We start from the raw sequence: 27,095 nt of genomic DNA, 5'->3' as shown, positions 1-27,095 counted from the left end.
GCCTCCAGAATCAGAAAAGCTCAATTACTGCAGTATAAATTAAAAGGAGACCACATCAATTATGCAACAGTGTATGTTTCTTTCTTTAGGTAGCCAGTGTTTACACATCATTTCCCATGAAGACTGGAACGAAGGGCATTAGAGGGAGTGTGTATCTAAAAACAAGCATCTCTCTCTTTCTGTTTGTTCCTGGTGGGACAAAGCAATCAGGACGACTCGGTCCCAACTCTGCCACCACTGACCCAGTTTCTGGGGTAAAACGAGCTTCAAAGCACAAACGCCTGAGGCCAGACTTGTTAGTGAGCTCCACGTATGTTTTAGTGGCGTCTTTAACCAGGGACCGCCGTGGCGGCCATGCGAGGAAGACTGGAACTGTCGGCCTGCGGCTGTGCAGGAGTGCAAACATGATGAAATCCTGCTGAGCCCGTTAGGGAATCACCGTGCAAGGTTCAAAAACGTGCCCACTGCACGGATGCTGCTGCTTTATGATAATAGCCAAGGATGACTTCATTTATCATTAAAATTTAATGTTTTGGGAAAGCAAGACTCTCCCAGACAATAGTATTATAGAACCTGAGTGAGACATGATTCTAAAAAAACTGTTCAATAATGTAAAATCCCATCCTTTATTTAAGTTTATGAAGAACTAAGAGACACAAGCAGTGGTGGAATGGTTTAAAATATAATTTCTCTTTATGTGTTGTAATAGGTTCCCAAAGAATGCTAATAACTGGATTAAAAAGGGTAATCATTCTTAGTTGTGGTGAGGTGTTTTTAGCATTAATAATCATGCATTGGTTTATACATTGTGTATATTTCTACCTGTTTCTACTTGATGACCATCAGGTCCTCCAGACTATGAAGTCCTTTGTAGTCCTGGCAGTGCAGCAGAATAAAGACCCTCTCATTACAAAGCAGGTCTAGTCTGGAATCATCACAAGGCTATATGCTAATAGGATCATTATCTGAGGATGTTCACCTGCAGCCTGTGAAGAAGCAGTCTAATTTAACTCTGCGGTGCTGTGTGGCCTTCTTTCCCACCCACATTTTTCTTCAGCAGTCCTGCCTGCTGTGTTTATGTGTGTGTGTGTGTGTGTGTGTGTGTGAGCATTTTACCTGCAAAGCGAGGTCATTTTTCGAAGTAAAAACCATTTGTCTGATCCTCACAGCCCTGGTGGTTCGAGGGTTAAAACTTGATTTTACATTTAGGGTTGGGGCTCGAGATTTGTTGTGACAGGTACTGGGGCTGAAGAATGTCTATGAGCATCATAAAGATAGACAAACAAACCTGTGTGTGCTTTTGATAGTAATGACAAAGACCCAAAGACCTCTTCTCTTGATGTGTCATTGACTGTTGACGTGAAACTGCCATCTACCGGCCACTATTGGCAATTACATATAAAGTGGAAATTAATGTATAGTAATGTATAGTAATATTAGCTCAGCAGAGTTCTTTTGACAGCTGTTTAGATGACTTACTAATTCATTATGCTATGAATCTAAGCTCCACATGGACAGCTAATTTCATATATTGAACATTTACAGATGACAACATTCTCCTCAGTCATCTTTATTTTCATAGTTATCAGTCTGTAAAATGAGGACAAGATACATCACTGAAAAGTCACAAGAAAATTGTACAAATATATAGAGTGTTGCTGGTTGTGTGACTAGAGTTTGACCTTTAATTGTGTTTGAACTGTACATGAAGGATTTATGAAAAACACGACAGTAGCTGAGAGTACTTCTCAAGGCACATTCCCATTAGTGTTCTTGTTCTTGGTTGAGGTAAGGTCATGTTTAATTCTTGAGAACTAGAAAAGAATGAAGCAAAGTATATCATACAAAACATCTGGCATCCACTGAGTTCAAAACATGTCACAAAAAGAAAGTTGCTTTTGTCTCTTTTCCTATAAAACTATTGATATCACTCTTAATACTCGGAGGAAAGAAAGTTTCGTAACTAGGTTTATTTATGTAAGTTCACAAGCGGTTAGAATAAAATACTTCCTACGAAGTTCATGGCATGATGTGGTTTTTCTAGCCAGGGTTACATGCACAGAAAGGTAAATATTTGCTTGATTCATCCACAGAGAAACAAACCAGGATCAGGAAATACTTTCACTTCTGTCCATTAAAAGGGGGGGCTGCCTTTCTCTGACAATCTTACATCAAGTTCCCTTTATGTTCCTTTCAGGACAACCTGGAATATTTCCAAGTGGACGGATCAGTAACAGCGACGCGACATGTGAAAGTATGGTCTCATCTTGTTTGTATTTCATTCATGCAACACCATTTCTGAGAAAACCCTCTCCAATCAACAAGCTGTGTGGGGTAACAGACTTGGTTGTGAGTTATCCTACAGGGTTTGCAAAAAGCATGCTCTGGTGCGCTCATAACAGTTGTATTAAGGTATTAAGGGATTTCACCTGCATGCACCACTGGATTTGAATTGATAGCCACCTGGGAGAACGTGTCCCCCATTCTACCTCGCCTGGGTTCCTGTTTGCTACTCTGGGACATGGCCCTGCAGGCAGAAGGAAAACTCTGAAACAGGCTGTGTTTTGCTGAAATGAATGGCTAAACTGGGAGTGGACTATGGCAATATGATTGCTGAAGGAAAGAGGGGGGCAGACATTCATTTCACAGGTGCAGAGTGGAATCAGCGCTGATCAGCATCTCAGTCCTGGGTGTGTGGGCCGCGCCCGCTCCCTTATGTGTTGTGGCGGCGTTTTTTCTTGGCTTTGTGCGCATATAGGAAATACATGGTGTGACCGGTGGTGATGAATAGCACAGAAATGATAACTAGGATGCCAAAGTGCTGCGGCTGAGGAGCAGAGATCACCATGATGAAATGAAGCAGGTCCATCAGGTAATTCATAGAGCTCTGCACCCCGTTCACCACGCCCCTCTCCGATTCACAGATGCTCTCCTGCAGGAGCTGCGTGACGGTCAGGTCGAAAGACCACAGACCTAAAACACAGGTTAAGTTTAAAAGTTGCCCTAGATAGTGGGGTGATTACAAAGCTCATAGATTATAACCAAAATAATCAGAATAATACTATTCTGTTTAATTCTATCAATTTAATTGATGTTTTAGTTCTTTAATGGGGTCTTAATTATATAAAAAAGTACAATTTAATTTTTTGAATTATTGCCAGTTAATAACTGCAAGAGAACAATTCATTGTGGAATACTTTGCTATATTTGTACACACTGCCATCTAGTGGACACACTCTGTAATTACATTTCCGGCAGCAATTTCAGATTGTTTTAAATAACAAAATAGGATATGGTATTTGTTACAGTCTCTATAAATCCTTTAATTTTTTATGTAAAGCTTTGATGACCATTGCTGCAACTTTGACGACTCACCAATCCGCGCAGTGATGACGCCCAGGAACAGCAGGATGATGGAGATGTAAGACTCTGGCACTGTATCAGAGGGCACGTTGTCAAAAAGCAAAGTGTTGTTGGTCCAATGGATCGAGGAGCGGTCAGGCAGGAGTGGCTGATTGCTGCCTCCTCTCAGAGGATAAGCGTGTTTTTTCCTTTGGCTGACTATGTCTCCAAGCTCAGGAGAAGAGGAGTTGATGAAGGGCACGAGGAGGCTGAGATCCATGGGACTTCCAGGAGCGAACACAGAGCACACGCACAGCAGCAGGCAGCCCAGATGGAGGCAGCTTGAGATGATGCCTGTGTTAACCAGGCCGTATGACTTCCTGAGTCTGGTGAACATCACCGTGCCCATCAGCCCTGTGATAGCTGATACACCCATTAGCAGACTGAGGAGCGAGCCGCTTATGCCCTGAGTATAAGCATAGCCCGTGGTGATGCAGTCAAAGCCCAGGACTGTGGTGTAGAGGAAGGCCAGACCCATCCCTGCCAGGAAGACGGGCTGGCGATAGTAGGCCTTCCACCCATCTTTACAGGTGCTCACCAGCCAGCGGAACCTCCGGAAACACAGAGGCAGGTTGGTGATTTCTTTGAGATGCAGGCTCGTGTCGCAGTTACCTTCTGTCAGAGGTTCAGCTTGTGTGGTGTTACCTTCATCTGATAAGAATAAGACATCATTTTAGTCCAGCAGTTTATAGAAGTAGCGCTTAATATTGAGTGGCATCTTCGTCATGGTTTGTCCAGCCAGCATACGTGTGATGACCTATGTCCCAACTTGTTAAATAAACTGATACCTTGTGGCCACCTCCTCTCCATCCTCTGCTCACACACAGGGTTCTGCTCCTCCTCCTCCACGGGTGGCTTGATCGAAAGTGCCGGGACAATACGATAAACCCGTGACAGGAAGAAGAACTCCACAATGAGAGACACAAGGTTCCATCCCAGAATGAAGCCACAGCCCACCACGTTAGAGGCCAGGGTCATGACCTGTCCCACCGCTAGTGGGGCTAGAATGTTAGTCACCTGATCTATCCGCCTCATGGTGGCATTCATACCTTTTGTTAAAATAGTAGTAATAAAAAAACAACAGGGGGGTTAGTGTGCTTCCATAAGATGATTTTTAGAAAGAGAAGCCGACACCAATACCAGATCTCCTTACCAGCTAGGTGGCCTCGGTTGTATCCTGTTATAACCACAATCCAGTCCCTCTGAATGGCAATGGTCAGTGCTGTGCTTGCAAGGTTTGCTACATCTGCCAGGACGATCACCACCGTATAACAAACCACCTTGTGTAAGTTTTGCGATGCAACATGTTACTATGACAGCAGAGTAGCCACAAGCTCAGAAGCAAAAACAACAGGGACACAGGATAAAGAGAACAACAGCAGCTAAAACTGTGCATTTCAACATTGTTCACGGGTCAGTGTGGCACCGAGTGATGAAACGTGGCCGTTAGGGAAGGGTGTACTCACAGTGAGCCATCCATCCCAGATCTGCTCAATCCTCTGCTTATATAAGAAGACCAACATGAGCACAATGCTGCACACTGTCACTGAGATGTTCTGGATGAAAAGAGATGCGTGTGCAACTAAAAGAAGGAAGAAGGAGTACATAACTCAGGAGGAGACAGAGGCACCAAGAGACCGATTTACACTCGAGCTGTGCAATTTTTGAAATCAGAGCGAAACCATTACGTGTACCTTTGTTCCTGGGATTGCGGTCAACCCAGTCGCCAATCAAAGCCCCAAGGAGGAGCACCGAGCCGGCGACCACCAACCCAAACACGGCAGTCAAGAGCAGGTTACGTCCGTACAACTCAATCAGGAACACAGAGATGGCAAAGTGCCACATACGGTCACCCTGTTACACACAAACGTGCTGTAATCGCCGCTGAGCGTCTTCCCTCCTCCCGCCTTGATTTTACTTAAACGTGCGTCTCCTGGAATCTGATGGTTTGGAGAGTCTTTCTTACCCACATGGACAACGCTCCACTGACATAGATGAGAAACTTGGGACCCCTGAGGTAGATAAGAGCTGGACCTTGTGAGGAGACGCATGGGACTGAAATGAGGGCGTGGACGCCACCAATTCTACATGGCGCTAAGATACCTGTTTACCTGTAATACTCCGAGATGTTCTATCCCTCGTCTCCCTGTTGCTGTCGGACTCGAACTCGACCACAACCCCCCCGCACTGGGAGGCATCTGCTCGCCGGGACATCGCCTGCGGGATCAGAGGTCAAACAGCTACTGAACTTGTCGCACCCCTGGCCCATTGTTGACAGTACAGTGCGGGTCACGGCATCATCAGGAACCAATAAAGTTACCTTTTATCAGGGTGCAACGATAGTTAGGCTATTTCTGCTTACTAGCTGACTTAAACAGCAAAACCTACCACAGCCTGTTCAGCATTTAGACACCATAACAGATGGAACAGGAACTAAATGATGTTGATGTTAAAAATGCGAGCAATAGAAAAGTGTAGCTGCAGTGACAATAAGACTGAAAAGTCTAAAAACGCCGACAGGTAAGCGGAAACAAAGTCATTCACCTTTGTTCTGGTGTGTAAACTGGTCCTCGCTGTCGTCGATCTCACGGTGCGGCTTCTTCCATGTACCTTACACTGGCCTGCTCGTGTTTCCTGAGAGGTGGAATTCAAGCTGTAGTACTTTCAAAGGCTTAATAACATCACGGCGCTCAAGTGCACCATTGTATGAAATTGCCAGAAAAGCAGAACAGGCAGGGTGACAACAAAAGCAGCCAGCATATTCCAAAGCACGTGACCCTGGGGGGACAATATCACTGCCCTCCCGCACCACAAAAAAAAAAAAAAAAAGGACCAGCGCGTAACTCAGGAACCACACGTGTGCACGGTCATGTGTGCACGCTCAGGTACACGAGCAACTGCCCCCGCTGTTGACGTGTCAAAAAAGGTTGCATAAAGGGCATCTGATGCAGCAGTGCGTCACCTGTGGCGGGTGAGGGTGGCTCACGCACAGCCCTTCATGTGGACCAAATACGCCGACATTATCTTATACTCATTATTTATTTACTATTTATTTTATAGTCCTTAATGGCTCGCACAGAAAAGTTTTCCTCCGCTGAATTTTTGTGTGTAAATTTGGGTTTTGCCTCCTTCAAAAGTCTGACAATGTGTCCTCGGCCTCAGCAGGAGACGCAGGACTCAAAGACAGCGTGGCTGGAAGAGACACATCCACCAAGGTCACAAAGGAGAAAGTGAGCATCTTTTTTATTCTCTTCCAACCACATCCATCAGATTGTTTTATTCTGTGATCAAAATTCCGGGTCTTGTCTCGTCCGTAGTAGTCTTTGGCCTCGGCTGGGAGCATACGTGAGGTGGAAGTCACCAGAAAGACGGAGGGCCTGCCTGGAGATGTTTGGTCTGCTGCAGCTGGAAACAGAGCGTTAAGATGATCGAGATTAAGATAAGTTTGGCGTGTCAATAAAAGCTCGCCGCCAATATTGGAAGGCAGAATAATGTGATTTTGTTTCAAGTTATGATGATTAACACTCCAAATCCCCTCCCAGAGAAACTGTGCCTGAGTCAGAGAGGTGCTTCGAGGCTGTGGAGACTGAACAATGATCAGCATTTGGTGCGTTTCACTGCCTTTTAAACAGGATTAGAGATTTTCTTTTTAGGGAGACATGCATCGACCTTTTCCATGTTGAGTGTCAGATGTTCTAAATGGCTTCAGGAATAAAAACGAATCATTTTTCCACCCATTTGTTTTATACACAGGCAGTCTATAGTGCATTCCTGGAGACCCCAAACTTTTGTGACCAAATTAAATTATGCCTGCAGATGAAATGTAAATACAGATGTATGGGAGTATACCTAATCCTCCCTAACTTTTCCAGCAGATCTGGATATAATTAGGTATGAATTCCCTGCCTGAACTGTGTAAATAGCTGAATATGGAAAAAGTGCAGCAAAGCGTGAAAGCATCCTTGCCTCTTCAGATGGAGGAGCCCCCAGACATGTCCCAGTCCCAGGCCTAACAGGACAGCACGTACTGTCCCCCCCTCCACTTTTTTGTCTCTTTAAACTGTGACTGCTTATTTACTGTCTAATTTGTACATCTTGTTCTCCTCCTGGGTTACAAACTGCACAATTTGTTTGTGTCCTGGCTAATAATTGGAGGACCAGGAGCCCTCAGGGCTCCTCGTGGTCTTCTGGTTCCCAATCAAAAAAGGGAAAATATACTTTCACAACAATTCTCGCCACTTAATTGTATAATGGTCAACTCGTGAACATGAGCAACATTTGATTAATCAGAAATGCACACATGACTGAATAGATCAGACAGGCTTCAGTAGATTCCACCTTGGAAAAAAGCATTTCTGAAACAACAGAGGAGCTGTAACCTAAACACCCACACATTCCAGCAAACCTCCCCGACACGTGGTTACATTTGCAGAAGACACCAAGCTCTAAACTTTTGTACCCTCAATCTAAACAAACTGCAAACAAAACTGAAAATTACCCCCCCCCCCCAAAAAAGCTGTTAAACATAACATAGCAACAACAAACCTTACACAAGAGAGAAATTCCAAACTGCCGGGTGACATTGTTTTATTCAACGCATTCGTCCACCAAAGCAGACCCCACATGGCTCCGTGAACTCCCAAAATAGATCACTTAAAATAAACCACCACCTGGCTCGGTTTGGTAAAGGCTCTGTCACCAGGATGGGTTGATAATGGGCAGCATTTTGGTGCAGATCATAATGTACAAATTGCTGCGAATTGTTGTGACAACAGCAGGACAAAGAATCTGAGATGTAACCACCGAATATAAAAGTTTTACGAGACATCCTGACGCCACCGATTAAGTCCCACTGCGGGATTATAATAAACATTATCCACGAAAGGCTGAGTCACTGCACTTCTCTCTCCGGCCACTAGGCGTCGCAGCTGCGTGCGCAGTAGTCGCACCGTGGTCCGGCGTGCTGGGGTCTGGCTGCGGCGTCCCCTGCTTCAGGAGAGAGCCGCGTATCCAAGTGTTGCAGTACTCTCTGCAGTTGCTCCTCAGCGCATCAGACACCCGCAATGTCCTCGGACGTGGCCGCCCGGCTCATTCCCACGCCGCTCTGACTGGAGGTATCCCGGATCTTCTGAGGTGGTGCGTTCACTGTCCGGACTCACTTCGCCGCCGCGTGAAACGAATGGAGACGGTCCAAGACTAATAGGATTTTTTGCTACTGCAGAGGACCTGTTCTCTGCCCGGGGGGGCTGCCTGCCTGCCTGCCTGCCTTTCGGAGGCTGCGGCGGTGCATCCGCCGTTTTCCTGATCCAAACTCGCCTTGCATGGATGCACCATGGCCACGTTTGTGTGTAGGGTCCAGTTCCTGGATGATACCGATCCATTCAACAGCACCAATTTCCCCGAGCCCACCAGACCGCCTCTGTACACATTCAGGGAAGATATTCCTCTGATCAATCAAATAGCTGGAGTCCACCGGCTGCTGAAAGCTCCTCACAGGGTTTGTGACACTGTTTATTCTGCTTTTTGTTTAGGTTTCTGTGTTTCTAGTAAAGAATTAACGTCACAATTGATCTGAATGATTAACCGGGGCGTGTTGAAGGGGTGACTGCCAAACAAACCCACTGGACCATGAGATGGGCCATACTTACTGCAGTTTGTTGATGATGCTGATGGAGCGGCGTCATAAACTGACAAGTTAACTGTTTCAGCAAAATGCAGCCACAGTCTGACCTTGAAGGTTGTTTTTATTCAATAAACAGTACAGGGGTGCACATATGCATTAAATGGGGGGGGGGGGGGGGCAGTCTTTGGTTAATGTTTGTCTGAAAGACAACAGTAATCCCTTTCAGATTAACCTGCTTTCTGTCATTATCAGGGCTGCAGACTGTGTGTTTGTGTGTGTGTGTGTGTGTGTGTGTGGGGGGGGGGGGGATTGCACTGTAGACAAGTGTTATGCCAGCAGTGAAAAGAACCAGACAAAGGAGTGACCGTGCAAAGTGATGGCCAGAGTTTGTGTCACCACGGATTAAACTCCCCCCCCCCCCAGCTATCAATCATGGCGTTGGTCTCTCTAGAACGGAGGAGGTGCGTCATGGTCATGAAGGCACCGCTGCGCTGTTGGGTCTTGATCAGCTGTTTGCACAAATGCTTCCCATTGCTTTTAGGGGCTTCCCAGGTCACGTCCCTTGTCTCTGACTGGGCCACATCGGTATCACATGACATATTTAAAGGACTTTTTTTTCCATTTACTGTTAAAATGAAACAACCGCAAGAAGTCTTTCATCGAGCGTCCGTGCCAGTCTGGTTGGGAAAGTCGCACAAATAGAACCTTAATTAGGGTCCCCGTTCTTCATTCTGTCAGATCTGTGGCACCCCGTCTCGTCTGAGCTGGTGAGATGGGTCACGGAAGCCTCAGGATGCTGCGGATCACCGCAGGCCTGTCTCTGCCTTTGCACCCCCCCAACCCCCCTTCCCTGCTCAGTGCGACCGGCGGGATGGGATGATGGGAAGGCTTTATATTGTTTCAGAGCGGGGAGGAATTAAAAACACAAACAAAGAGCTGTTGTGCTTTGCACCGTCGACGGGTCTCAGTATAGCAGCGGCCCAGTTGGACCACAAAACTAGGCTGAATACTGACTACCACTTGTGGTTTGGATTTTAAAAACAAACCCATCAGTCTGGGCCCTGAGTGATCTTTTTCATGGACAGAATTTGAAGAAGCAACTTTGTTGACCCTTCAAATAGCTTTGACGACGAACCTGTTGTCTTGGAGCTCCGTCTCTGCGGTATTAATAGTGCTGCTCACACAAGCAGCAGGGGAGTCCAAAGTTAACATATGCTCCCTCTGGGATGTTCCTGCCACACTCCCAGCATCTGCGCGTGCACGTACGGGTTGTTTGTTTGTCCACATGCATCTAGCCTGTTTAGAGTAATGTAATCCACCACGTGCGTTAAAGACAACAGCACTCAGCCAGGATGTGACAGCCCTCGACATGATCCCTGTCAGATGAGGGGCAAAGTGCACGTTTTGGTCCGTGCAGCACAGTTCAGTGGTACCAATCAACATCTCTGTCGGTGTGTTTCAGCTTCTGACCCGAGGCAGAACGTGGGATTGCAAAGCAGGATTTGACGGAGGGAAAATGTGGCTTCGAGGGCGGACCGCCACATTAGCAGTTTTAAATTTTGGTGCAGGTTGTTTTTCCAGAATTCGCTTCATTAAAAGAACCAACAGAATCCTGTAATGAGACGTTATGTTAAAGGCTGTAGGGTGAATGTTCCTCCAAGCCTCTTTAAGCTCCTTTGATACACATTGTTATGCAGAGTTGAGGTTTTCGCCTTCCTCCGCTCTTTGAAAGATGGCCTCCGTCGAGGGCTCCTTTCGGAAGAATGCATAATTTGCGGACAGGCTCATCCTCGGCGCGGAAAGAGATCCGGGATCACTCTTGTGGTTCTCATGCCTGCGTGCACGCTCTCATTGTGTCTCAATGGCTTTTAAATCACTGGCTGGTGGGAAAAAAGCCACACCTTTACCATCCAAACTTTATATTTAAGTGGCTCACTGTAATTCCCCTTGTTTAATTTAGAGCGGTGCAAGAATGTTGACAAAAATAAGTCGCAGCGTGCACACACATCTGCCACAAAATTAATGTTAAAATTGGGCTAATGGCTTTCTGACTGACTGCTTCCAGATGGGTTATAAGGATTACAAAGAAATTTACATTGAGATAGCAGTTGTTCACTGGTAGCTGAATGGAGTTTATTTTTAGCCGCTTCTGTCTTAACTGGCTCCCTGGTCAGTGGACCACGGTATGGTGGTTGAAGGGAGAGGCCAGACCTCAGTGTGCGAGCGTGCACTGGCGGTTGGTTCGCTGGTCTCAGCCATCGCAGGGCCACTGTGGGTTCAAGACCTGGGTGGGGAGCGTCCGAGGAAGCTTCTGCCACCGGTAATCTGGTAGTGCCGCTCCCGGATTAAAGGCAGTTTATGGTCTTCGTCCTGGCTGGCCTGGTCACAAACGAGCAGGCCTGCGGACAACAAGCCGGGCTGATTACACGAGCACAGCCAAGAGCGATAAAAAGATGAGGAGTGGTCCGCCTCACTTGTGATTTAGCAATCTCAGATTTGTCTGCATTTTTTCGCGTCCATAAGACAAACCCTTGTGTGGAGAAACACATTCTAAGGCTGCTCAGACAGCTAATTACAGGTTACTGAGGCAGATCCAGCCCCATGTTTTGTCTATTTAAGGTTGTGATACAGTGTTAATTTAAGAGCACATTTTTGCGCGCTTCTTTTATCCAGTTCATCATTTACCCTCTACTGCATGTTAGACATCCATGTTAAAAGAGAATCGCAAAAAAAAGGAGGAAAGAAAATGTCACAAAGCGTAAACCTGGACAAAACGGGCCAGAAAGCACCGCCAAAATAAAACAGGAAGCGTGGTTTCAGCATGTGAACTGTAGAATATCTGTCATCCAGTGATCTGAAGACCCACAACTGTGACACAAAGTATACAGATGATGATGTAATGCTGCGCATGAGTCTGAAATTATGGGATGTTTATGTTTGCTTGTGAAGCAGCAGACCCCTGTTTTTCTGGAAAAAGCATACAAAGAGAGAGAACGAGCGCTGACTAAGACCTGGAAGAACCTGCAAGGAAATGCTTCGGCTCACTCGTTTGTCCCATTTATACCAGTCCTTCTCTAATATCCTCTTAAAGATGAATACATTAGCCTTTCTTTCTTCTCAGTCCTGCCGTTTTATTAACACGCGTATCGCAGATATAGTATCGTTAATTCTCTGGTTCAACATGCATGCGAAGCAGACACCATGGCTCAGGCGGTTGGACAGAGATTAATGGTCCTGGCCGGCCACATGTTTCCCTTCAGATCTCAAATATGACACAGTTGTAAATGCTGCAGTGCAGCCTGACACATGTCTTTCCAAGACTTTCTCCTTTTCACCCTGGCAGTAAGACCTCCAAGTTAACACAGCAAAAGTTTTTATGCATTGTATATAAGTATAATATTATATAGAGAAAGCAGAGTGGCCATAAAATACACCTGTACAGACCCATTTATTTCTGTTATTTCTATGCTGTGGAGCCCAGACTAAAAATAGGTTGGTGTCTGTAATTTAGAGGTGAGCGGGGTGGTTGATTCTGTGGTTTCTGATCAGAGATGGCTTCATATTTGATATTCTGTCTTGTGCTCACATCAGATCAGTGTCTGACTGTTGGCGTCTTCTTCTTCTTCTTCTCTGTAGCCGGACGACTGTGCCCTTCAGCTGTCCCATAATGGAAGCTACCTGGACCTGGAGTCCACCTTGGCTGAGCAGGTAGATGAACTGGAAGGATTTCAGGAGGAAGGGTAAGAGGACAATTGCCAGTCTGAACCAAACAAGGCGCTAAAATGAAATAAAATCTGTACAATTGTAAAAACAAAAGCGCTCAGGTACCACTTTTAAAAGCCCCTTGTGTAGTTTAGGCCTTCAGAAGTCACATTTGGATCAGTTTCCAGAGAGGCTTGATGGAAAACACAGTTGTATCCATCTTTTTCTCATTATAAACCACAAATAAAAACAGTGTTTTTTTAAAAAAGATGCCTGTTCTCTGTCCCTCTCTATTTTCCCTTCCTTGAAAAAGTCATATGTGATATGAATATTATTAAAGATGAAGCTCGGGTCTGGGAAGGTAGCTGATGCCTTAGCCTCTTCTGTCAAATGAATATCGTCGGCAGACCTCAACAACAAAGACGGGCTATTAATTTTCATAGATTTTATAATAATGCATGTATTTCTACAGTAGGTTTGCGTATTTCGCTGTGAATCCCTCAATGCTGCCAATCCCAGTGGCTGAATATGCCCTGATTTTCTGAGGTTAGAGTTTAGTAGAGCAGGTTTCTTATGTGGAAGTCAGTCATTCATTTATTTTAGCTGCTCTTTAGTGCTATTAGTGCCCTGTTAACTCCTCAGACTTTCCATGGCATTCATCCATTCACCTCCTGAAAATACCTGGCCTCCGCAGTCGTGAGTGGCTGCGGTGATGTCATCTAAACCACTTACGAGGTGCAGACCTGTCTGATGAGTAATCTCCCTCACCTCCATTGTGTGTGCTATCTAATTAGCCATAGTGTTTCCATTTGTATGTAATGTAGGTCCGTTAGGATTCCTTCATTATCCTCTAAAAATCTGGATGAAGACGGCATCATCCCTGTTTCCCCAAGCAAAGGTTTGCATGGGAAACCGAACCACAAACACGTATAGATTTGTTTGACTCACTGGGAATTCTGTGTTTTCATGGCGGGGGCTGGCCTTTCCCGCTTCTATCTGAAAGTTTTGGGAGGGTTTTGGAAGCTATTGAGAGCTGTGAGGTTAAAGTGGTCTTCTCCCGCTGAAGGCCGAGGCTGCCAGGGTCTGGGTATGGCCAGCTGGCGCGGGATGGTATGGATGTGTGTCATTAAACCCACAGTCCGTTGTCTGAGCGTGCTGGAGGTGAAGGTGGTTAGGCAATTATTTTTTAAAAATAGGGCAGTGGAGCCTGTTGGCTTTTTATGGCTCTGATGTGCCTGTGATTACGCCCCCCCCGCGCTCGGTGTTGTAGAGTTGATGATTGCTGAGCTCATTACAGGCCCGGTGAGGTATTTTCACCTTTGCTTGTTCTACCTCACTTTTGTTTTCGCCCTCCTTTGACCGCTCTAGACCTGTCAGTATCAGACTCAAGCTCATAAACCTTTTATTTTTTTGGAACCGCAGAGAAACCGATTCTATTTTTCAGAATTTTACAAGCAGGTTGAAAAAGTTTACAAGTACCACCGCCATGCCAACCCTACATAACACTTCTGACTGTGCTTTCATTATTTTTGCTTTGAGTTGTCACCTACCTTTCCCCGGAAAGCCGGAATCGTTTCAAAATGCTGCCTGACTTTATGGAATCTGCAGGTAATTGATATAAATGACAGGTTGAATTCTTGAGGCGTCTGTGTAATTCCTTGCGTCTTTACAAACAGATTTAGGTATGATCCTCCGACAGAGCCGGCAGATATCCATGTCATGGGCGCTTAAGGGCCCTAATCATTCCCACACCGCGTTTGAAGCTCAGCTGTAGGAGACTGTGACTCATAACTCCCTGGTCCCATCTCAAGCATAGGCTCAATTTAAGTTATAAACTGACCATTCCAGCTCCGTTGTGCAGAGACGCTGGCACTTTCTGGTAGCCAGTCATTTAAATGGCCAACTATGACGGACGAGGATGACTCACACGCGCAGGTTTCTGCATTTGCAGGCGTAAGTGCAGCGTCCGCAGTTAGGATCATATGGCCTGACGTCTGCTGACATTCGTTTTTAGCCCTTGAATATTTTTGGTGGATTACCTGGATTGAGGAGAGCGTGCCGGTTGTAAAGTCTGGGACCGGTTTCCGATGCTACGGGAGCAGCGCCGTTTCATGCCTGCAGGAACGTGTTCAAGGCTTTCCTCAGTGTGTGACATTGATTTGCAGATAGGAGCCACATTAAGTGCTCAGACACAGAGGACGACGTGAACTGCAGCGGTCGTGCAGCTGAGCATCGGGACCAAGCTTTGCTCCAAGTCTTTATAAAACACACATGATATCCAACCGTTTTGTGCTACAGTAAATGTGCCATTTTTTATTGAGTGTCCTTGATGTGTTTGATGACCAGTTAGATGTTTGGCATTTTCAAATCCAACAAAATCCAACTGTTCTTACTCTGCAGGCTTTAGGCTTTCACATCATATCCTTTCATCTCTCTCAGGACAGCTCCGCTTTCACCATCAATTTTTTTCTTTCTTTTTGGTCTGAACCGCTTGGACACAGTTTTGTAGATGCTCATAAAAATAGAATTTAATTTCAAGAGAAAAAGAGCTTTCCAAAGAATCGGAGGAAATCTTAAACTCGGTTTAGCCGAATGTCTAAGTAAGAAAACAAGGACTTGGGCTTTCTGGGATTTGGCTCGCAGAAAAACAGTTTTCTGATTAGACATTCATCATCAGGGGTTTGATAGACCCCAAATGTTGTTCTTTCTTCACCAAAAGAAAGAAAAAATTTCTCTGTTTCTCATAAAGTAATAAATACCTTGTTTGTTTGGTTGATACATCATGAGACTGAGGCCAGGCCTGCAAGGTAGGAGTCAGAAAACAAGCTGTCGTGAGTGCGTACTGCAGCACCACATTTGCTTTTGGAGTTCTTCAGCTCACAAAATATGCAAAAACTTACTTGCATAAACAACGGCGTGCATAATAAGCACTGTCACTGATACAAAAGTGTGTGCGTGTGGGCAAGTGTGTGTGAGTGTGTGTTTATGTGTGTGTGTGTGTGTGTGTGTGTGTGTGTGTGTGTGTGTGTGTGTGTGTGTGTGTGTGTGTGTGTGTGTGTGTGTGTGTGTGTGTGTGTGTGTGTGTGAGTGAGTGAGTGAGTGAGTGATGTTGGACTCTCAAACAAGGACATTCATCTTCAGTGCTGAGTCAGTAGACCTCCATCAGGCCTCCAAGTCTAACATTAATAGTTCTGTGAGTGTGTGTGTGTGTCTGTGTGTGTTAGATAGAGACAGCATTTTGTTGTTTCCCACCAAGCACCGGTAAAGCTGGAACAGGGTCTCGCAGACATGAAGTGGTCCAGTCGCTGTTATTGTGGGTGGAAGATTGAGCCTGAGCTTTATGAGAGGGCTGAGGGAGCAGAGGAATGGTGGAAGAATAGAGGGAAAGGCAGGAGAAATAAGGAAGGCTATGCATCTGGCATGGCAGAGCTCAAAAATATTACAACTGCGTTCTGCATTTTTAGTGTTAATTTGCAGACTAAGGATGATGCATGTGGAGCATCACTTCTTCTGCATTGAGTTGTGATTGAAGGCTTTTTTATGGAAAGGAAGTGAGTAATTCCTTTAGGCCAAAGACTTGCTGATTCATTACTGAGATTTGTTGTTTTTTTTTAAATGTGACTGTGACTGTTCCAGTTATTTAACTGTATTTTCCAGTTATTTAACTGTATTTTTCCAACAAGACAAGTCAGATTTTACAGAAGCTTGATTTGAATGTATTAGACACTGTTACCATCTAAGGAAACAAGATGACATTTGACCAAACGATGACTAAGTACTTCAAGGATTTATTGTATAATTCCTAGATCACTCCTAAATTTTTTATTTTTTTGGATTCTGATAAAATATCCCTGCAAATCCATGCTGACCCTTTTGACCTGTATTGCTTAGCGCGGGACAAACAAACAACCCGATGCCAACACAAACCTGATCTCCTGCCTGGCTCCGCCGTGGTGGAGGCACCCGCCACTTTTACTGTCCTGCTGCACTGTCTGATGTAGGGTCAAATTTTTAGGTCTAATTGGTGGCGGGAGGGGGGTTGTTTAATTTGTTAACGAGCTTTTGGCCTGTTTAGCCTCTCCACTTAGGTCTCGGTTAAGCAGCGGGATCCTGTTGCAGCCAGGCGGAGAGAAAGCAGGCGTCTGTGACAAAACCACTCTGGTTTCCTATTTGCCTCAACGGCAGCGTAGAAGCTTCAGTTACTGATTGCTGTCTCAGCTCAGCAGTCCAGCTTCATGTCCACAGACGCGAGTCCTGTGATGTTCGTCCTACTGGACGTCGGTGACCACGGGCCCCACTTACATCTCCCTAACTCATGCGGACAAAACATGGAAAGTGTTTTGGTGGCAGGAGGAGTGAGCACATTCAGAGCCCTACCGAGGTCCCCTTTAGCAAGGTACCGAACCTCCAAATGCTCACATAAGACAGACTCCTCTAAAGGGAGTGTACCTTGGCTTAGCTGCCACAGGCTCCAGCGGCCTCCGCATGACCCCCGAAAGTAATGAAGCGGTCAAGAAAAGAAATAACTGGTCAGATACAAGACTTCATGTGTGTCTGCCATGTCCATTGGATGGATTGCAAAGCAGCAGCATGCTCTGTCTCCTGTACTGAAAGAGTTCTCCCCTCTCTCTGTCAGACCCACTGCTGCCTGACTGTCACTGAGGACAGCACTCCAATGCTGGGCTGAACAATCACTCTGCCTTTTGTGCAGGCGGCACAAAAGTGCCGTTGTCAGAGAGCCAGATTAATGTTGTTGGGTAACACTACCTGCTGTGCACTTGTCTACAGTTCTAGCTCCAGTGTTTTGTGTGTGTACACTTCTCCATTCAGCCGGGGGGGGGGGGGGGGTTGAAGTGGTGGCAGTTCTGATCCAGAGTGGCCTCGCCAAAACTGCTTTCCTCTGACAGTTGTGTTGATATTGCACAGAAAGCTGCGACGCGGCAACATGGGTCTGTTTACCTTGCGAATGCAGTAATATACAGTATATATTTCATCAATACTGGCTGAAAGCAGCCACGTGCACGTCGCAGAAGCTATTCAGCTTTGCAGTTCCAATGATTCCGGTAAAAACAAAACAGTTCTGAAATCTGTCTAGAAACTCTTTCAGATGAAGAAACCTCCTGGCTGTTTGTAACGAGGGGTAAAAACTGGCGTCGTTGCTGAGACATTGTTGGCCTCGGGATTTGTTGAAACTGGGGAAAGAAAAACGTAGCATGAGGTCGTCATCATCCTTTAAAAAGGCCAATTTAGCCGCCGCGCCATCCACAAATTAGATCGTGGCTGTCTAAATAGCCATCTTATAGTCTGTGTGACTACAAACGAAGCTGGACTCACATTCGCTTTCACCACTGAAAGGAACGGAGGCGCTTTGTTACCTTTGTGTGGGACTGTCATTCAGACATTGAAAGCAGATGACAGGATGGTGATAGGGTCTTGGCATGTCTCCATTAACCCAGGGGGCGGAGCTGACCTCTGAGCCGTTCCCATCCCTCATTTTTTCCTTTACATCAGGAGAGGTTTGTCTCATGACCTGAGTAAAGACTGCAGACACGCCAGCTCAGGGCGGACGCCATTGTTCCGTTTTTTCACAGTAACTCTACTGGCCAGCTGAGTTTTGATGTCAGCACATCGCTGCTCTGATGGTTCCTTTTTGATCAAAGCTGACTTTCTGCTTTGTTCCATGTTTGATGCCGTTACTGTCTTTTTGCGCACACTCCTGCAAGGAAACACACTTTACAAAGAAAACAGAAAACTCTTGTGTGGCGTCACATCTGATTAACTTTTGCCCTTTTTTTCTTCACAGGAGAGGCAAAAAGCACAGCATTGTCCTTCGAACCCAGCTCTCCATCCGGGTCCATGCTTGCATCGGTGGGTAATTCAAACCACTTGCTCGACACTTCTTTATAATAGTTTGTCTTCCCTGATTTTACGGGGCATCAGCAGTGATATTAGCCTTAATTGCCCCAATTACTAGGGAATCGCACTTCCACAGTGGCAGTTTTGGGAGACGGCCTAGAATCTTAATGTGGGTGAAAATGATCTGCATCTCAGCCACTGTGTTAAAAGCAGAGGCCTGGCGCGGAGCAGAGGCTGAGCACATTAAATGTTTGTGGAGTTACTGTGTTCTGTCACTTTGTTTTATTGGCCCTCCTGGTGACTTTGAATAATGTGAGGGAAATAGCGCAAAGAGCTAATTGGGAACATGTGCAAACATGCGTGCACGCTGCAGGCGCGCACACGCACGTCGACACAATGCGCTGATGAGAAGTTGCGTTGGGATTAAACTGAGGAAGCGAGCTACAGTTTAAGTGCCTGCAAAAACTCCAGTCTTGCTTATGTTAATCATAAGTTGGCGCTAATTATTTGGCACTTTTTAAAACACATACTAATAAGATGTGCCTCTAATGGTGAACTGTAGGATTTCTTTACCAATATAGGGCTGAGCCAACTGATATAGGTCCATCTTTTTTATCCCATAGTGTAAAAAAGTCAGTGTAAAAAAGATTTTAAGATATAAAATGGTCAGAATCTTCCGGCACAAACACTTGCCTCAATTTAAAACCACTTCTCCTGATCCTGCAGCTTCCTTCCTCCTCCTATATTTGGTGTAACACAGTTCTGACAGTAGAACATACAGTATGTGAGACATTTGCGCTCCTCGTCTGATGCAAGACAGATTCCTGTTCTGGACCTGAAGCGTTGAGTCGCCACGCTGCGGCGTGCTGAAGTGCTTTACGCTCTTCCTCCTGCCGGTGCTTGGCTGAGCTCCGTGCAGCCCGGGGAGTCGCAGACAGTCATGCTGCTCTCCTCTAAGTAGATGATGACCCTCTCTTCCTCTAAGTTGACAGCCACCTGTTGCCCTTCTCTTCCCCTCCTCGACGACTGCGTGCACGGAGAGTATTTTTCCCCCCTCTAGACAAGGTGGTCAGTGTTACTGTAAGTTGTCCAGACATTTGAGCCTAATTTTATCGGACTGTTGGGCTTACCTCACGGCCCCACGAGCGCAGCATTACTGTGCGATCGTCCTGCTTCACACAGGAGATAATTCCTTAGTCTCGCAGTGACAAATGGCACGGTATTCTTCAGGCTCTGGCTTTTCCCTGTATTAAGGGATTGAGAATTTCCCTGCTGTCAATTCTAAAGGACCAAATTCCCAAGAAGATTGCTGGGATTCAGTGATTTTTCATTTCTTTTTTTCCTTTTCTTAAATGGGGGTTTATAGTATAAATGCATTTAATGATTAATGGCTCCTGGGAAAGAGGGAAGGGGGTGTTTTTAATTTAATCTTTCTGCTTTGATAGACTCCAGCACCATCTGTGGCCCTAAAATGGGAATCGGTGGCAACAGGGAGTGAATGGATGGAAGTTTTAAGGAATCCTACAATACATATTAAGTGATTTTTAGATTTCTCACAGCAGAGCCATTTTTCAGGTTTTGTGTGTCCGACTGTGTGCAAATGAAAACCAGGGAGCCCTAATCCAGGCTGCCTTAATCATAGTCATTAGCCTTAACATATGGTCCCGCACAGACCGGCTGGAGATCCAAAGCAGGTTAGGAGGTAGAGGAAGGAGAGCGCTTGCACGAAGAGCAAATGGTTTATTTAATTGCTTTTAACAGGTCCAGAACTGGTCATAGTTGTGACGTGAAGCAGCCCCCTGCTCTTTTGTTGATCAGACACCACACTGAGGTTTATCTCCAAATGGAGAATGATCAGCTCCACCTATTTGTTAATTATCTTCCAGTTTAGACCAATACAAAAATTGAGTTTCCTCTGATTTTCTGGCTCAATGATAAATACAAGTTCTTCCTATAGAGTGATTTATGGAGTATCAACGCACCAGCAGTGGTCATTTCTTTTTAAATATTTAAATAAAACTAATACCGTGTCCTTCATAATTCGTACTTTATGAGCATTGTTTTGGCTTTAGCGCCTCTGTGAGCATTAGCAGGGGTGGCGTGGCGAGCATGGGTGGTGGAGGTGACACATTCTCAGTGGATTAAGTGACTCGTGTTGCACAGTCTCTTCTAATCCCAGCAGAGCGCCATGATTTATGGCGACTTGTCAGTGACTTCCTTTTTCGGAAAATTGATATTATCTAGCAACAGCAGATCATTTAAAACTTTTTTTCCATTTAGCACTTTTGAGATAAAGGAAAATGAATCTCTTGTTCTTCCATCTGTTTGTGCTAAGCGGTTCCAGGCGTCTAACCCACAACCGCTGGCTAAAGATGCAAGGTTTGAGGCAGCGAGCAGAGTGCGGAGTGAGCATTTCCAATCACAGCTGATAGCAAAGCTCAGGAAGGGGGTTCTGGAATAATTCATCACACCTTCCTGTACTCAGTTTTCCATGTATATTGCATTTAAAGAGCAAAAGCCAACAGCCGCACGCTGACAGCTATCCGAATTCATCAACTTGTCAAGATAACGCTGATTAATAAATGGTATTTCTACCATTTCTCCTCCTTGAAGAGCACATTTTATTTTTCCTCGGTACTTATTGTTGGCTGTGTTCTGGATCTGTAGACCCGTTCAACGACCCGTTTAAGTATGCGGAGCGTGTCAAGAGTGAAGGCAGACGTCTGCTCCCCCCTCTGTGAATGTGCTGCAGCCCACCATGAGGGGGTGATCAAGAGGCTTTGATCCGACTGGTGCTGCTCTGATGTTGTCAGGCTCTTTAAGCAGTCTGTGGCGATAACATTCCCGTACACACAGTAAAGCAAAGGCACGCACGCATTACAAGGCCATCTGGTTCCAGTTGTAAGGCCCCTTAGTGCTGCTCCTCAACCATCCAAAAAATTAAGTGAGCTGTGTACGTACAGGAGGGGAGTATTTTTATTTCCTCGCTGTGTTTGGATAGAAGGTGGGTGAGGAGTCTCAGCCTGACCAGGGGACAAAAACCATAATCCTGCTGGTAATTTGGGATCGAACGTCCTCATAATTGAGTTTAGCGCTGTAAATGATATTCTCGCAGTCCTCGCGTTTAACGAGTCGTTAGAAAACCGCGGTTGAAGATTGACAGTCGGCCGATGTGGTTTCCACTGTGGTGAAACGGTCCGTTTGTGTGACCGCTGCCATCCTTGTCGGAGCGGACAGGTGTCCGACGTCAGCAGCCCCGGGCCTGAAACAGCTGACTGTCAACAGGCAGGAATATCTGGAAGGAAAAAGGAGTTTATTTTTACTCAAACCAACATGCGTTGGGTGCCTGCAGAGCTTTGTTGGGACCGGGATGGTGTGGAGCCAGGGTGTGATTCCGAAACCTTACTTAAACCTTACTAACGTGCTCATGCGGCCATCCTTTAAGTGCAAATTTTAGCCATACATGAAGATATTTCCATCTCAATCCAGCCGGCGGTTCGGTGGACCTTTTAGATTAATGACCCGGGGTCACTGACCTCTGGGGGCGCCCTGTGTTTTCCCTCACAGTTAAACATGCCTGCGGGGGTACGGAAAAGTCTCATTGATCACAATTAGATGACCAAATTACCTCAGCTGGTTTTCTCATCAGCTTTACCTCAGCCCGCTGGTATTTTCTCAATAACAGATTCAAGGTCCCCAACTTTCATTGCAGACCACCAGTCTCCTTGTTTTGAATGTTACACTGATATTTTTTAATGTTACAACCTAATGTTACATCTCCTCACATATATTTAAATCATTTTAGAGCCAATTATTCCCGCTCTTACATGTAATCGTAAAAAAACCCATCAAAAGTGGCTTCAATCTTTAGCATTTAGTATACTGAAACCTGCTGGCCTGCAGCCATATTCCACCTCACATCCTCCCTCACATGCCAGCTCCTTCTCTCTGCTTCAGCTCTGATGCCAGCGGCTCTGCGAGGAAACATCCCTCACCCGACACTCCAGGGAACTGTTTGCTGTTGCCATGACTGTCACTCCCCCTTTATTCTATGAAGCAGTTGTTATTCACCCTCTCACCTTGGATCGCTTCGTGTTGCCACAGCTGGCTGGCTCTTAGTCGTTGAACAGAGATGTTTGACTTTGAAGGAGGCTTTATTAGATTTATGTCACAGGCACACGGAATGATTTCGCCCCGAATCTGGCATCAGCTGTGAAAATAAAGATTGACACGAGCGCTGCGGCTTGAATTTAGAGGACTGTCGTTTTCATGCTGCTCTGATTTCCGGCTGCATCGGGGCTCCGTTACGTTGGTATTTTCCAGCTTCTCCAGTCCAATGATGTTTCTTTGTGAGGTTGGGATGGTCAGGGTCAAACATTTGGTCCAGAGAGTCTGGCACAATTGATTTGTTGCTATGATGCGATAAATGAGCCTGGCTATTTTTATCAAACTGAGCTTTGATTGAGGCCATTGAACAATTCCGTTTATTTGAGCTTTTTTTGTATATAGCAACTGTTGCAGTCAACATGGTCTTCAGATGCTTTAGAGCCAGAATCCCGAACAAGTAAAAGCGGCAGGAAAAGCGTCCCTTTAACAGGAAGAAACCTTGAGCAGGACCAGGTTTGTTAGAAACTCTAGGGTAAAAGTGGAACGACAATTATTTTTATTGCAGAGCCTTTTTAAGAAAACTATATCTCAGTAATAAATGCCAAGTATGATTAAATTAGTTTACTTTATCCTGAAATATGAATTAAATGTGGTATTCACACCTTTTCAAGCCCCCTCCCCTTTAATGGAGATGCCAGCTGACTGAAGAGCAGGACTGGAAACAAACAGCTAAAGTGCCTGAAGAATCTCCACTTGGAGCTCAAAGAGACCCAATCAGTGTGAACTTCTCAGGAGAAACTGTACTTGGTTTCATTCTTCAGAGCAGATCAGTGGAGCTGAAGAGGTCTGTTTGCCACAGGTGAATGTTGGCAAAAGCACCTTGAGCTTTGGTTCCAGTCCAAAAGGGTTTGTTACATTTTACAAACTAATAGCATTTATACAAACTAAATTAGCTTTGACAGTAATTCTAATGTCACTATTAGTGCCAATGAAATGGCATAATTGAGATTTCTCTCAGATGGAGCCACAATTTGTCTTGAATTTGAGGGGAAATCTCATTTGAATACACAACTCAGGCCCACTTTGCTTGTGGTGAGGGTAATGGAAATGCTGCCTGCTTTAGCTTAGCTTGAATCGCAGGAATAGACATATAAATATCTTGGTATAGTTTGAACTACTATTTTCCTCAAGCTGTGAGAAAAGCGGGCCCTGTTTACATCATTGTTGTGCTTGACGCCGCCCAACGTTAAAACTCGTCTGTTGCTGAATACGTCCATTCAGACACGGTCGCCTGCGCAGCGTGGTGACGGTTGTCTTAGCGGTCACTTAAGGATCATTGAACACACAAAGAGATCGAATGTTTTGTGCAGAGCTCTTGTTTATAAGATAAAAGCCTGCATATAAGCCTTTAATCTCAGTGTTTAGAAATGAGAAAAATGTTTGAATCTCTCCCAAAGTCTGAACCTCCAAATTCAATGACATCAGGGTCTTTATTTCCCTCTGCATGTTCTGTAATGAATGCCTTTTGTATTAGTGAGGCTCAACACGGAGCTAAGAGATGCTGTTTAGGGTTTCATCCGGCATTCTTGAAAAGGGAAGACACAGTTCGGGGCGCTGGTCAAAATGACTGCATTATTTTATGTGTGTTTTCTACATATGGGTGGGGGAGGGGTGCTGAAATGTAGTCCAGTGCACCTTTCTCAACACAAATTTAGCCAAGTTTTTCAAAAGTGGTATCATATTGCAGTGTTTCCCCTAGGCTGCCGGCTTTGGGGGGGTTGGATGGGCCATGGGGGAGTTGTTACTTCCAGCATGAGCAGAGAGCATCAGAGGAAGCTCTGTAAAGTGTGTTTTGTGCTCTTCGACTGTAAGGATACTAAAAAATGTACCATTTCAGGCGCCCCTTCTGTCATAACATTTCTCTGAACCCATGTTAAAGGGGTGATAAAAGGGTAGTTTGCAGTCCTGAGGACTGTGAATTGTAAGCACATACGTCTCATTTCTAAACCTGACATTTCTGAAATTTGCAATAAACGATTAAAGACACAGAGCAAGAGAACCTGATAGCAGTGATGTTTCATATAACAATGCCTCCTTTATTGAGGAACGCTTACTAAAGCTAACCTTGTGGAAAAAGAGAACATTTTAAAGCATTCTGCACACCTGCTGGTTGCAGACGTGGAATAAAGAAGAACAACATTACAAGGCTGTTATCTAAATCTCCTGAGGAGCTAAAAGATCTTTTAGGTTACTCTGGCAAAATAATGTCACTTTATTCTATTTACTCCAAAATTTGTGTTGCTCATGTCTTTTTTCTAGTTTAAAATAGCCATAATGCTTGATTGTTTTGTGAATTTTCCCAGAATCTCATCTTTTGTCAAGAACGTTATTACCAAGTATCAGGCATCGTCACCTGGGCGAGCCGTGCTTGTGTTTATCACGCGCACAGCCACAGCCACATTCACCAACTAATGTATCCCTCTCCTATTCTGTGCGCTGTTATTTGTACATGTGAAGTTCTTTAAAATGACTTCTGCCACTCTTTTTTATCTAACCCTTTAAAACATGCATGAATAGTGGGTCGCTTCCTGGCTGCTGCCCACAGCAAAAGTATGACCTAGACGTGCTGACCTCAGTGCTCCAGTAGGATAAAGACACTTAAATCACCTTGGTTGACTGGACTTGTTACTGGTGTTAAATTGACAAATGCATGAGGTTTTCTTATAAATCACCTCTCTGCACCTTTTATTCCCTTTTATGGGCTTAAACTTCTGAGCTCCTTCCCTGTAATCCACTGTTGGGAATGGAGAAAATGATACCTCATCTAGATTCTGTTGCACGGCCGCTGACACAGTTCTTTTGTGCCATAGATAAAGCCCTCATTCTTTCCGTTAAATATCACGCCAAAAAAATGGTGACAGCATGAAGAGCAGAGTCAAAACAAGGCTTAATAGTCGTATTAGGTAGGTCAGTGGAATTCTTCTTAATTTAAAAAAAAACAAAACATCTAGACTGATTAAACATCTGGAAGATAAAATATAACATACATGTATAAATACTTGATTGATCTAAGGTTTGAAAGCATTAAAATGAGGGATTAATGGTGTGAAATGTGAACAATAGCTGATTAGAGCGTCCCTAAAAAGTGCAATAGATGAACAAATGATGTGTCACAGTTCTGCGTGTAGACCACAGGACCCTCAATGGAACATCTACGATAGAGGGCCTTGCTTAAACCCTCCTGAGTTGTTACACTGAAATAGTATCAGTTTAATTGCAACTTTGTTAACAAGCAATTACAAACTACACATTTTAGAGCTCAGCAGTTTGTACGTGTCAGCCTACAGATGGCTGCAGCTCTATGTGCCACAGTAGATGATGATGATCACTTCGACTGGCTAGCCTGTAGAAGAATAATGCAGTCTCACATGTCGTCATCGGCCACATATTAGCCCCCGACTCGTCTTCCCACTCTCGCAGCTGAGCACCAGCAGCACCAGCAGCAGCTATGCCTCCGGTACTGGTTATAATGGTGCCACGTGTGAAGATAATATCTATCTCTGAATTTCATCACAGCACGTGAAAACTGTCAGATGATTGGGTGTGAATAAAACCCCCCTGTCTTATCTCAAAGCAGTATTTTCTTTTACCATCCCAGGATCGTATTAATCCCACAGAGTCTCTGCACACACCTACTCTCTGATGGCGGCCTGCTGCACGTTTCCTTATGAGGAGAAAGGCCAAACTTCATGAAATGCATTCATCAAATTCTGATCAGACAGCTCCAGTCCAGGCGTCTGGATGACTAATAAAAATGTTTAGGATGTTTGGAATAGCATCACACCTATTCAGATCATTTGTCCCCAGGAGAGACATATTTGACTCCGAAGTGCAGCAGAGGAGGGAAACTTTCCTGCACAACAAGGGGGGGTTCACCGCAGGACACCAAGCATGTGTGCTTGGTGTGACGAGGACGGAGGACTTACTTTGTGTCCTATTTGAACTCATTATAGTGTTCACTGAGGGGAAAATAGAGTGAAATAAAACACCGCAATGCGATAACTGTGTTTTTGCTCACCGCTGCAGGACACCTTTTACTGTCAACTTCCTTATAATTCCAAAAACTTGGACGCGAGTGCACGCAACAGTAGTTCCAAGAATTTCTCCTCACTTCATCAGTAAAATTAGACTGACCTTTAACTCCGGACACTCAGCTGTTACATCCTGCAGAATCTCCTAAAGGAGTCTTTTAGCCTGACGCGCCAGGGACTATTAGACTGTTAGTGTTTATTGAAACACGTAGCAGTATGTTTCTTCCAGATCTTAATTCAATAAGAAGAAATTGAAAAGAAAAACATTGGTTTTAAAATGAATATATTGCGAGATGGAACAGCGGGGTGTTCAT

The 27,095-nt window shown here is 45.0% G+C and overlaps 2 protein-coding genes and 1 long non-coding RNA gene across 3 annotated transcripts in view; 1 reads left to right on the top strand and 2 right to left on the bottom strand.

Annotated features, from left to right (window-relative positions):
• Window positions 1–1,959: 1,959 nt before the first annotated feature.
• On the bottom strand, window positions 1,960–6,054 carry LOC101064473 (solute carrier family 40 member 1). Its single transcript, XM_029839082.1, has 9 exons — window positions 5,947–6,054; window positions 5,514–5,619; window positions 5,369–5,436; window positions 5,097–5,256; window positions 4,869–4,984; window positions 4,556–4,682; window positions 4,191–4,451; window positions 3,376–4,053; window positions 1,960–2,973 (listed from the first exon to the last, which is right to left on the bottom strand). The coding sequence occupies exons 2-9, from the start codon at window positions 5,614–5,616 to the stop codon at window positions 2,714–2,716; spliced, it is 1,773 nt and encodes a 590-aa protein (XP_029694942.1). The 5' UTR covers window positions 5,617–5,619; window positions 5,947–6,054; the 3' UTR covers window positions 1,960–2,713.
• A 576-nt stretch (window positions 6,055–6,630) lies between these two features.
• LOC105416709 (uncharacterized) lies at window positions 6,631–8,075 on the bottom strand. The gene is made up of 2 exons (XR_964678.2): window positions 7,953–8,075; window positions 6,631–6,807 (listed from the first exon to the last, which is right to left on the bottom strand). It is a non-coding gene; the product is annotated as an uncharacterized lncRNA (long non-coding RNA).
• Window positions 8,076–8,403: 328 nt separating this feature from the next.
• fhod3b (formin homology 2 domain containing 3b) overlaps window positions 8,404–27,095 on the top strand; it is a 56,998-nt gene continuing 38,306 nt past the window's right edge. The window contains exons 1-4 of the mRNA XM_011605742.2: window positions 8,404–8,538; window positions 8,624–8,899; window positions 12,662–12,765; window positions 18,531–18,595. Of these exons, the coding sequence (XP_011604044.2) occupies window positions 8,735–8,899; window positions 12,662–12,765; window positions 18,531–18,595 (334 nt within the window). The 5' untranslated portion in view covers window positions 8,404–8,538; window positions 8,624–8,734. The remainder of the gene's footprint in view (window positions 8,539–8,623; window positions 8,900–12,661; window positions 12,766–18,530; window positions 18,596–27,095) is intronic.

This window comes from Takifugu rubripes, chromosome 7 (genome assembly GCF_901000725.2).
Source record: "Takifugu rubripes chromosome 7, fTakRub1.2, whole genome shotgun sequence".
NCBI classification, from domain to species: Eukaryota; Metazoa; Chordata; class Actinopteri; order Tetraodontiformes; family Tetraodontidae; genus Takifugu; species Takifugu rubripes.
This window is presented reverse-complemented; position numbering and strand designations above follow the sequence as displayed.

Coding starts and splice junctions, on each gene's coding strand:
- LOC101064473 (XM_029839082.1), bottom strand. CDS start 5,616: ATGTCCCGGCGAGCAGATGCCTCCCAGTGCGGGGGGGTTGTGGTCGAG. Junction 5,257..5,368: donor GTGGAGCGTTGTCCATGTGG/GTAAGAAAGACT, acceptor TGTGTGTAACAG/GGTGACCGTATGTGGCACTT. Junction 4,452..4,555: donor CAACCGAGGCCACCTAGCTG/GTAAGGAGATCT, acceptor TTTTAACAAAAG/GTATGAATGCCACCATGAGG.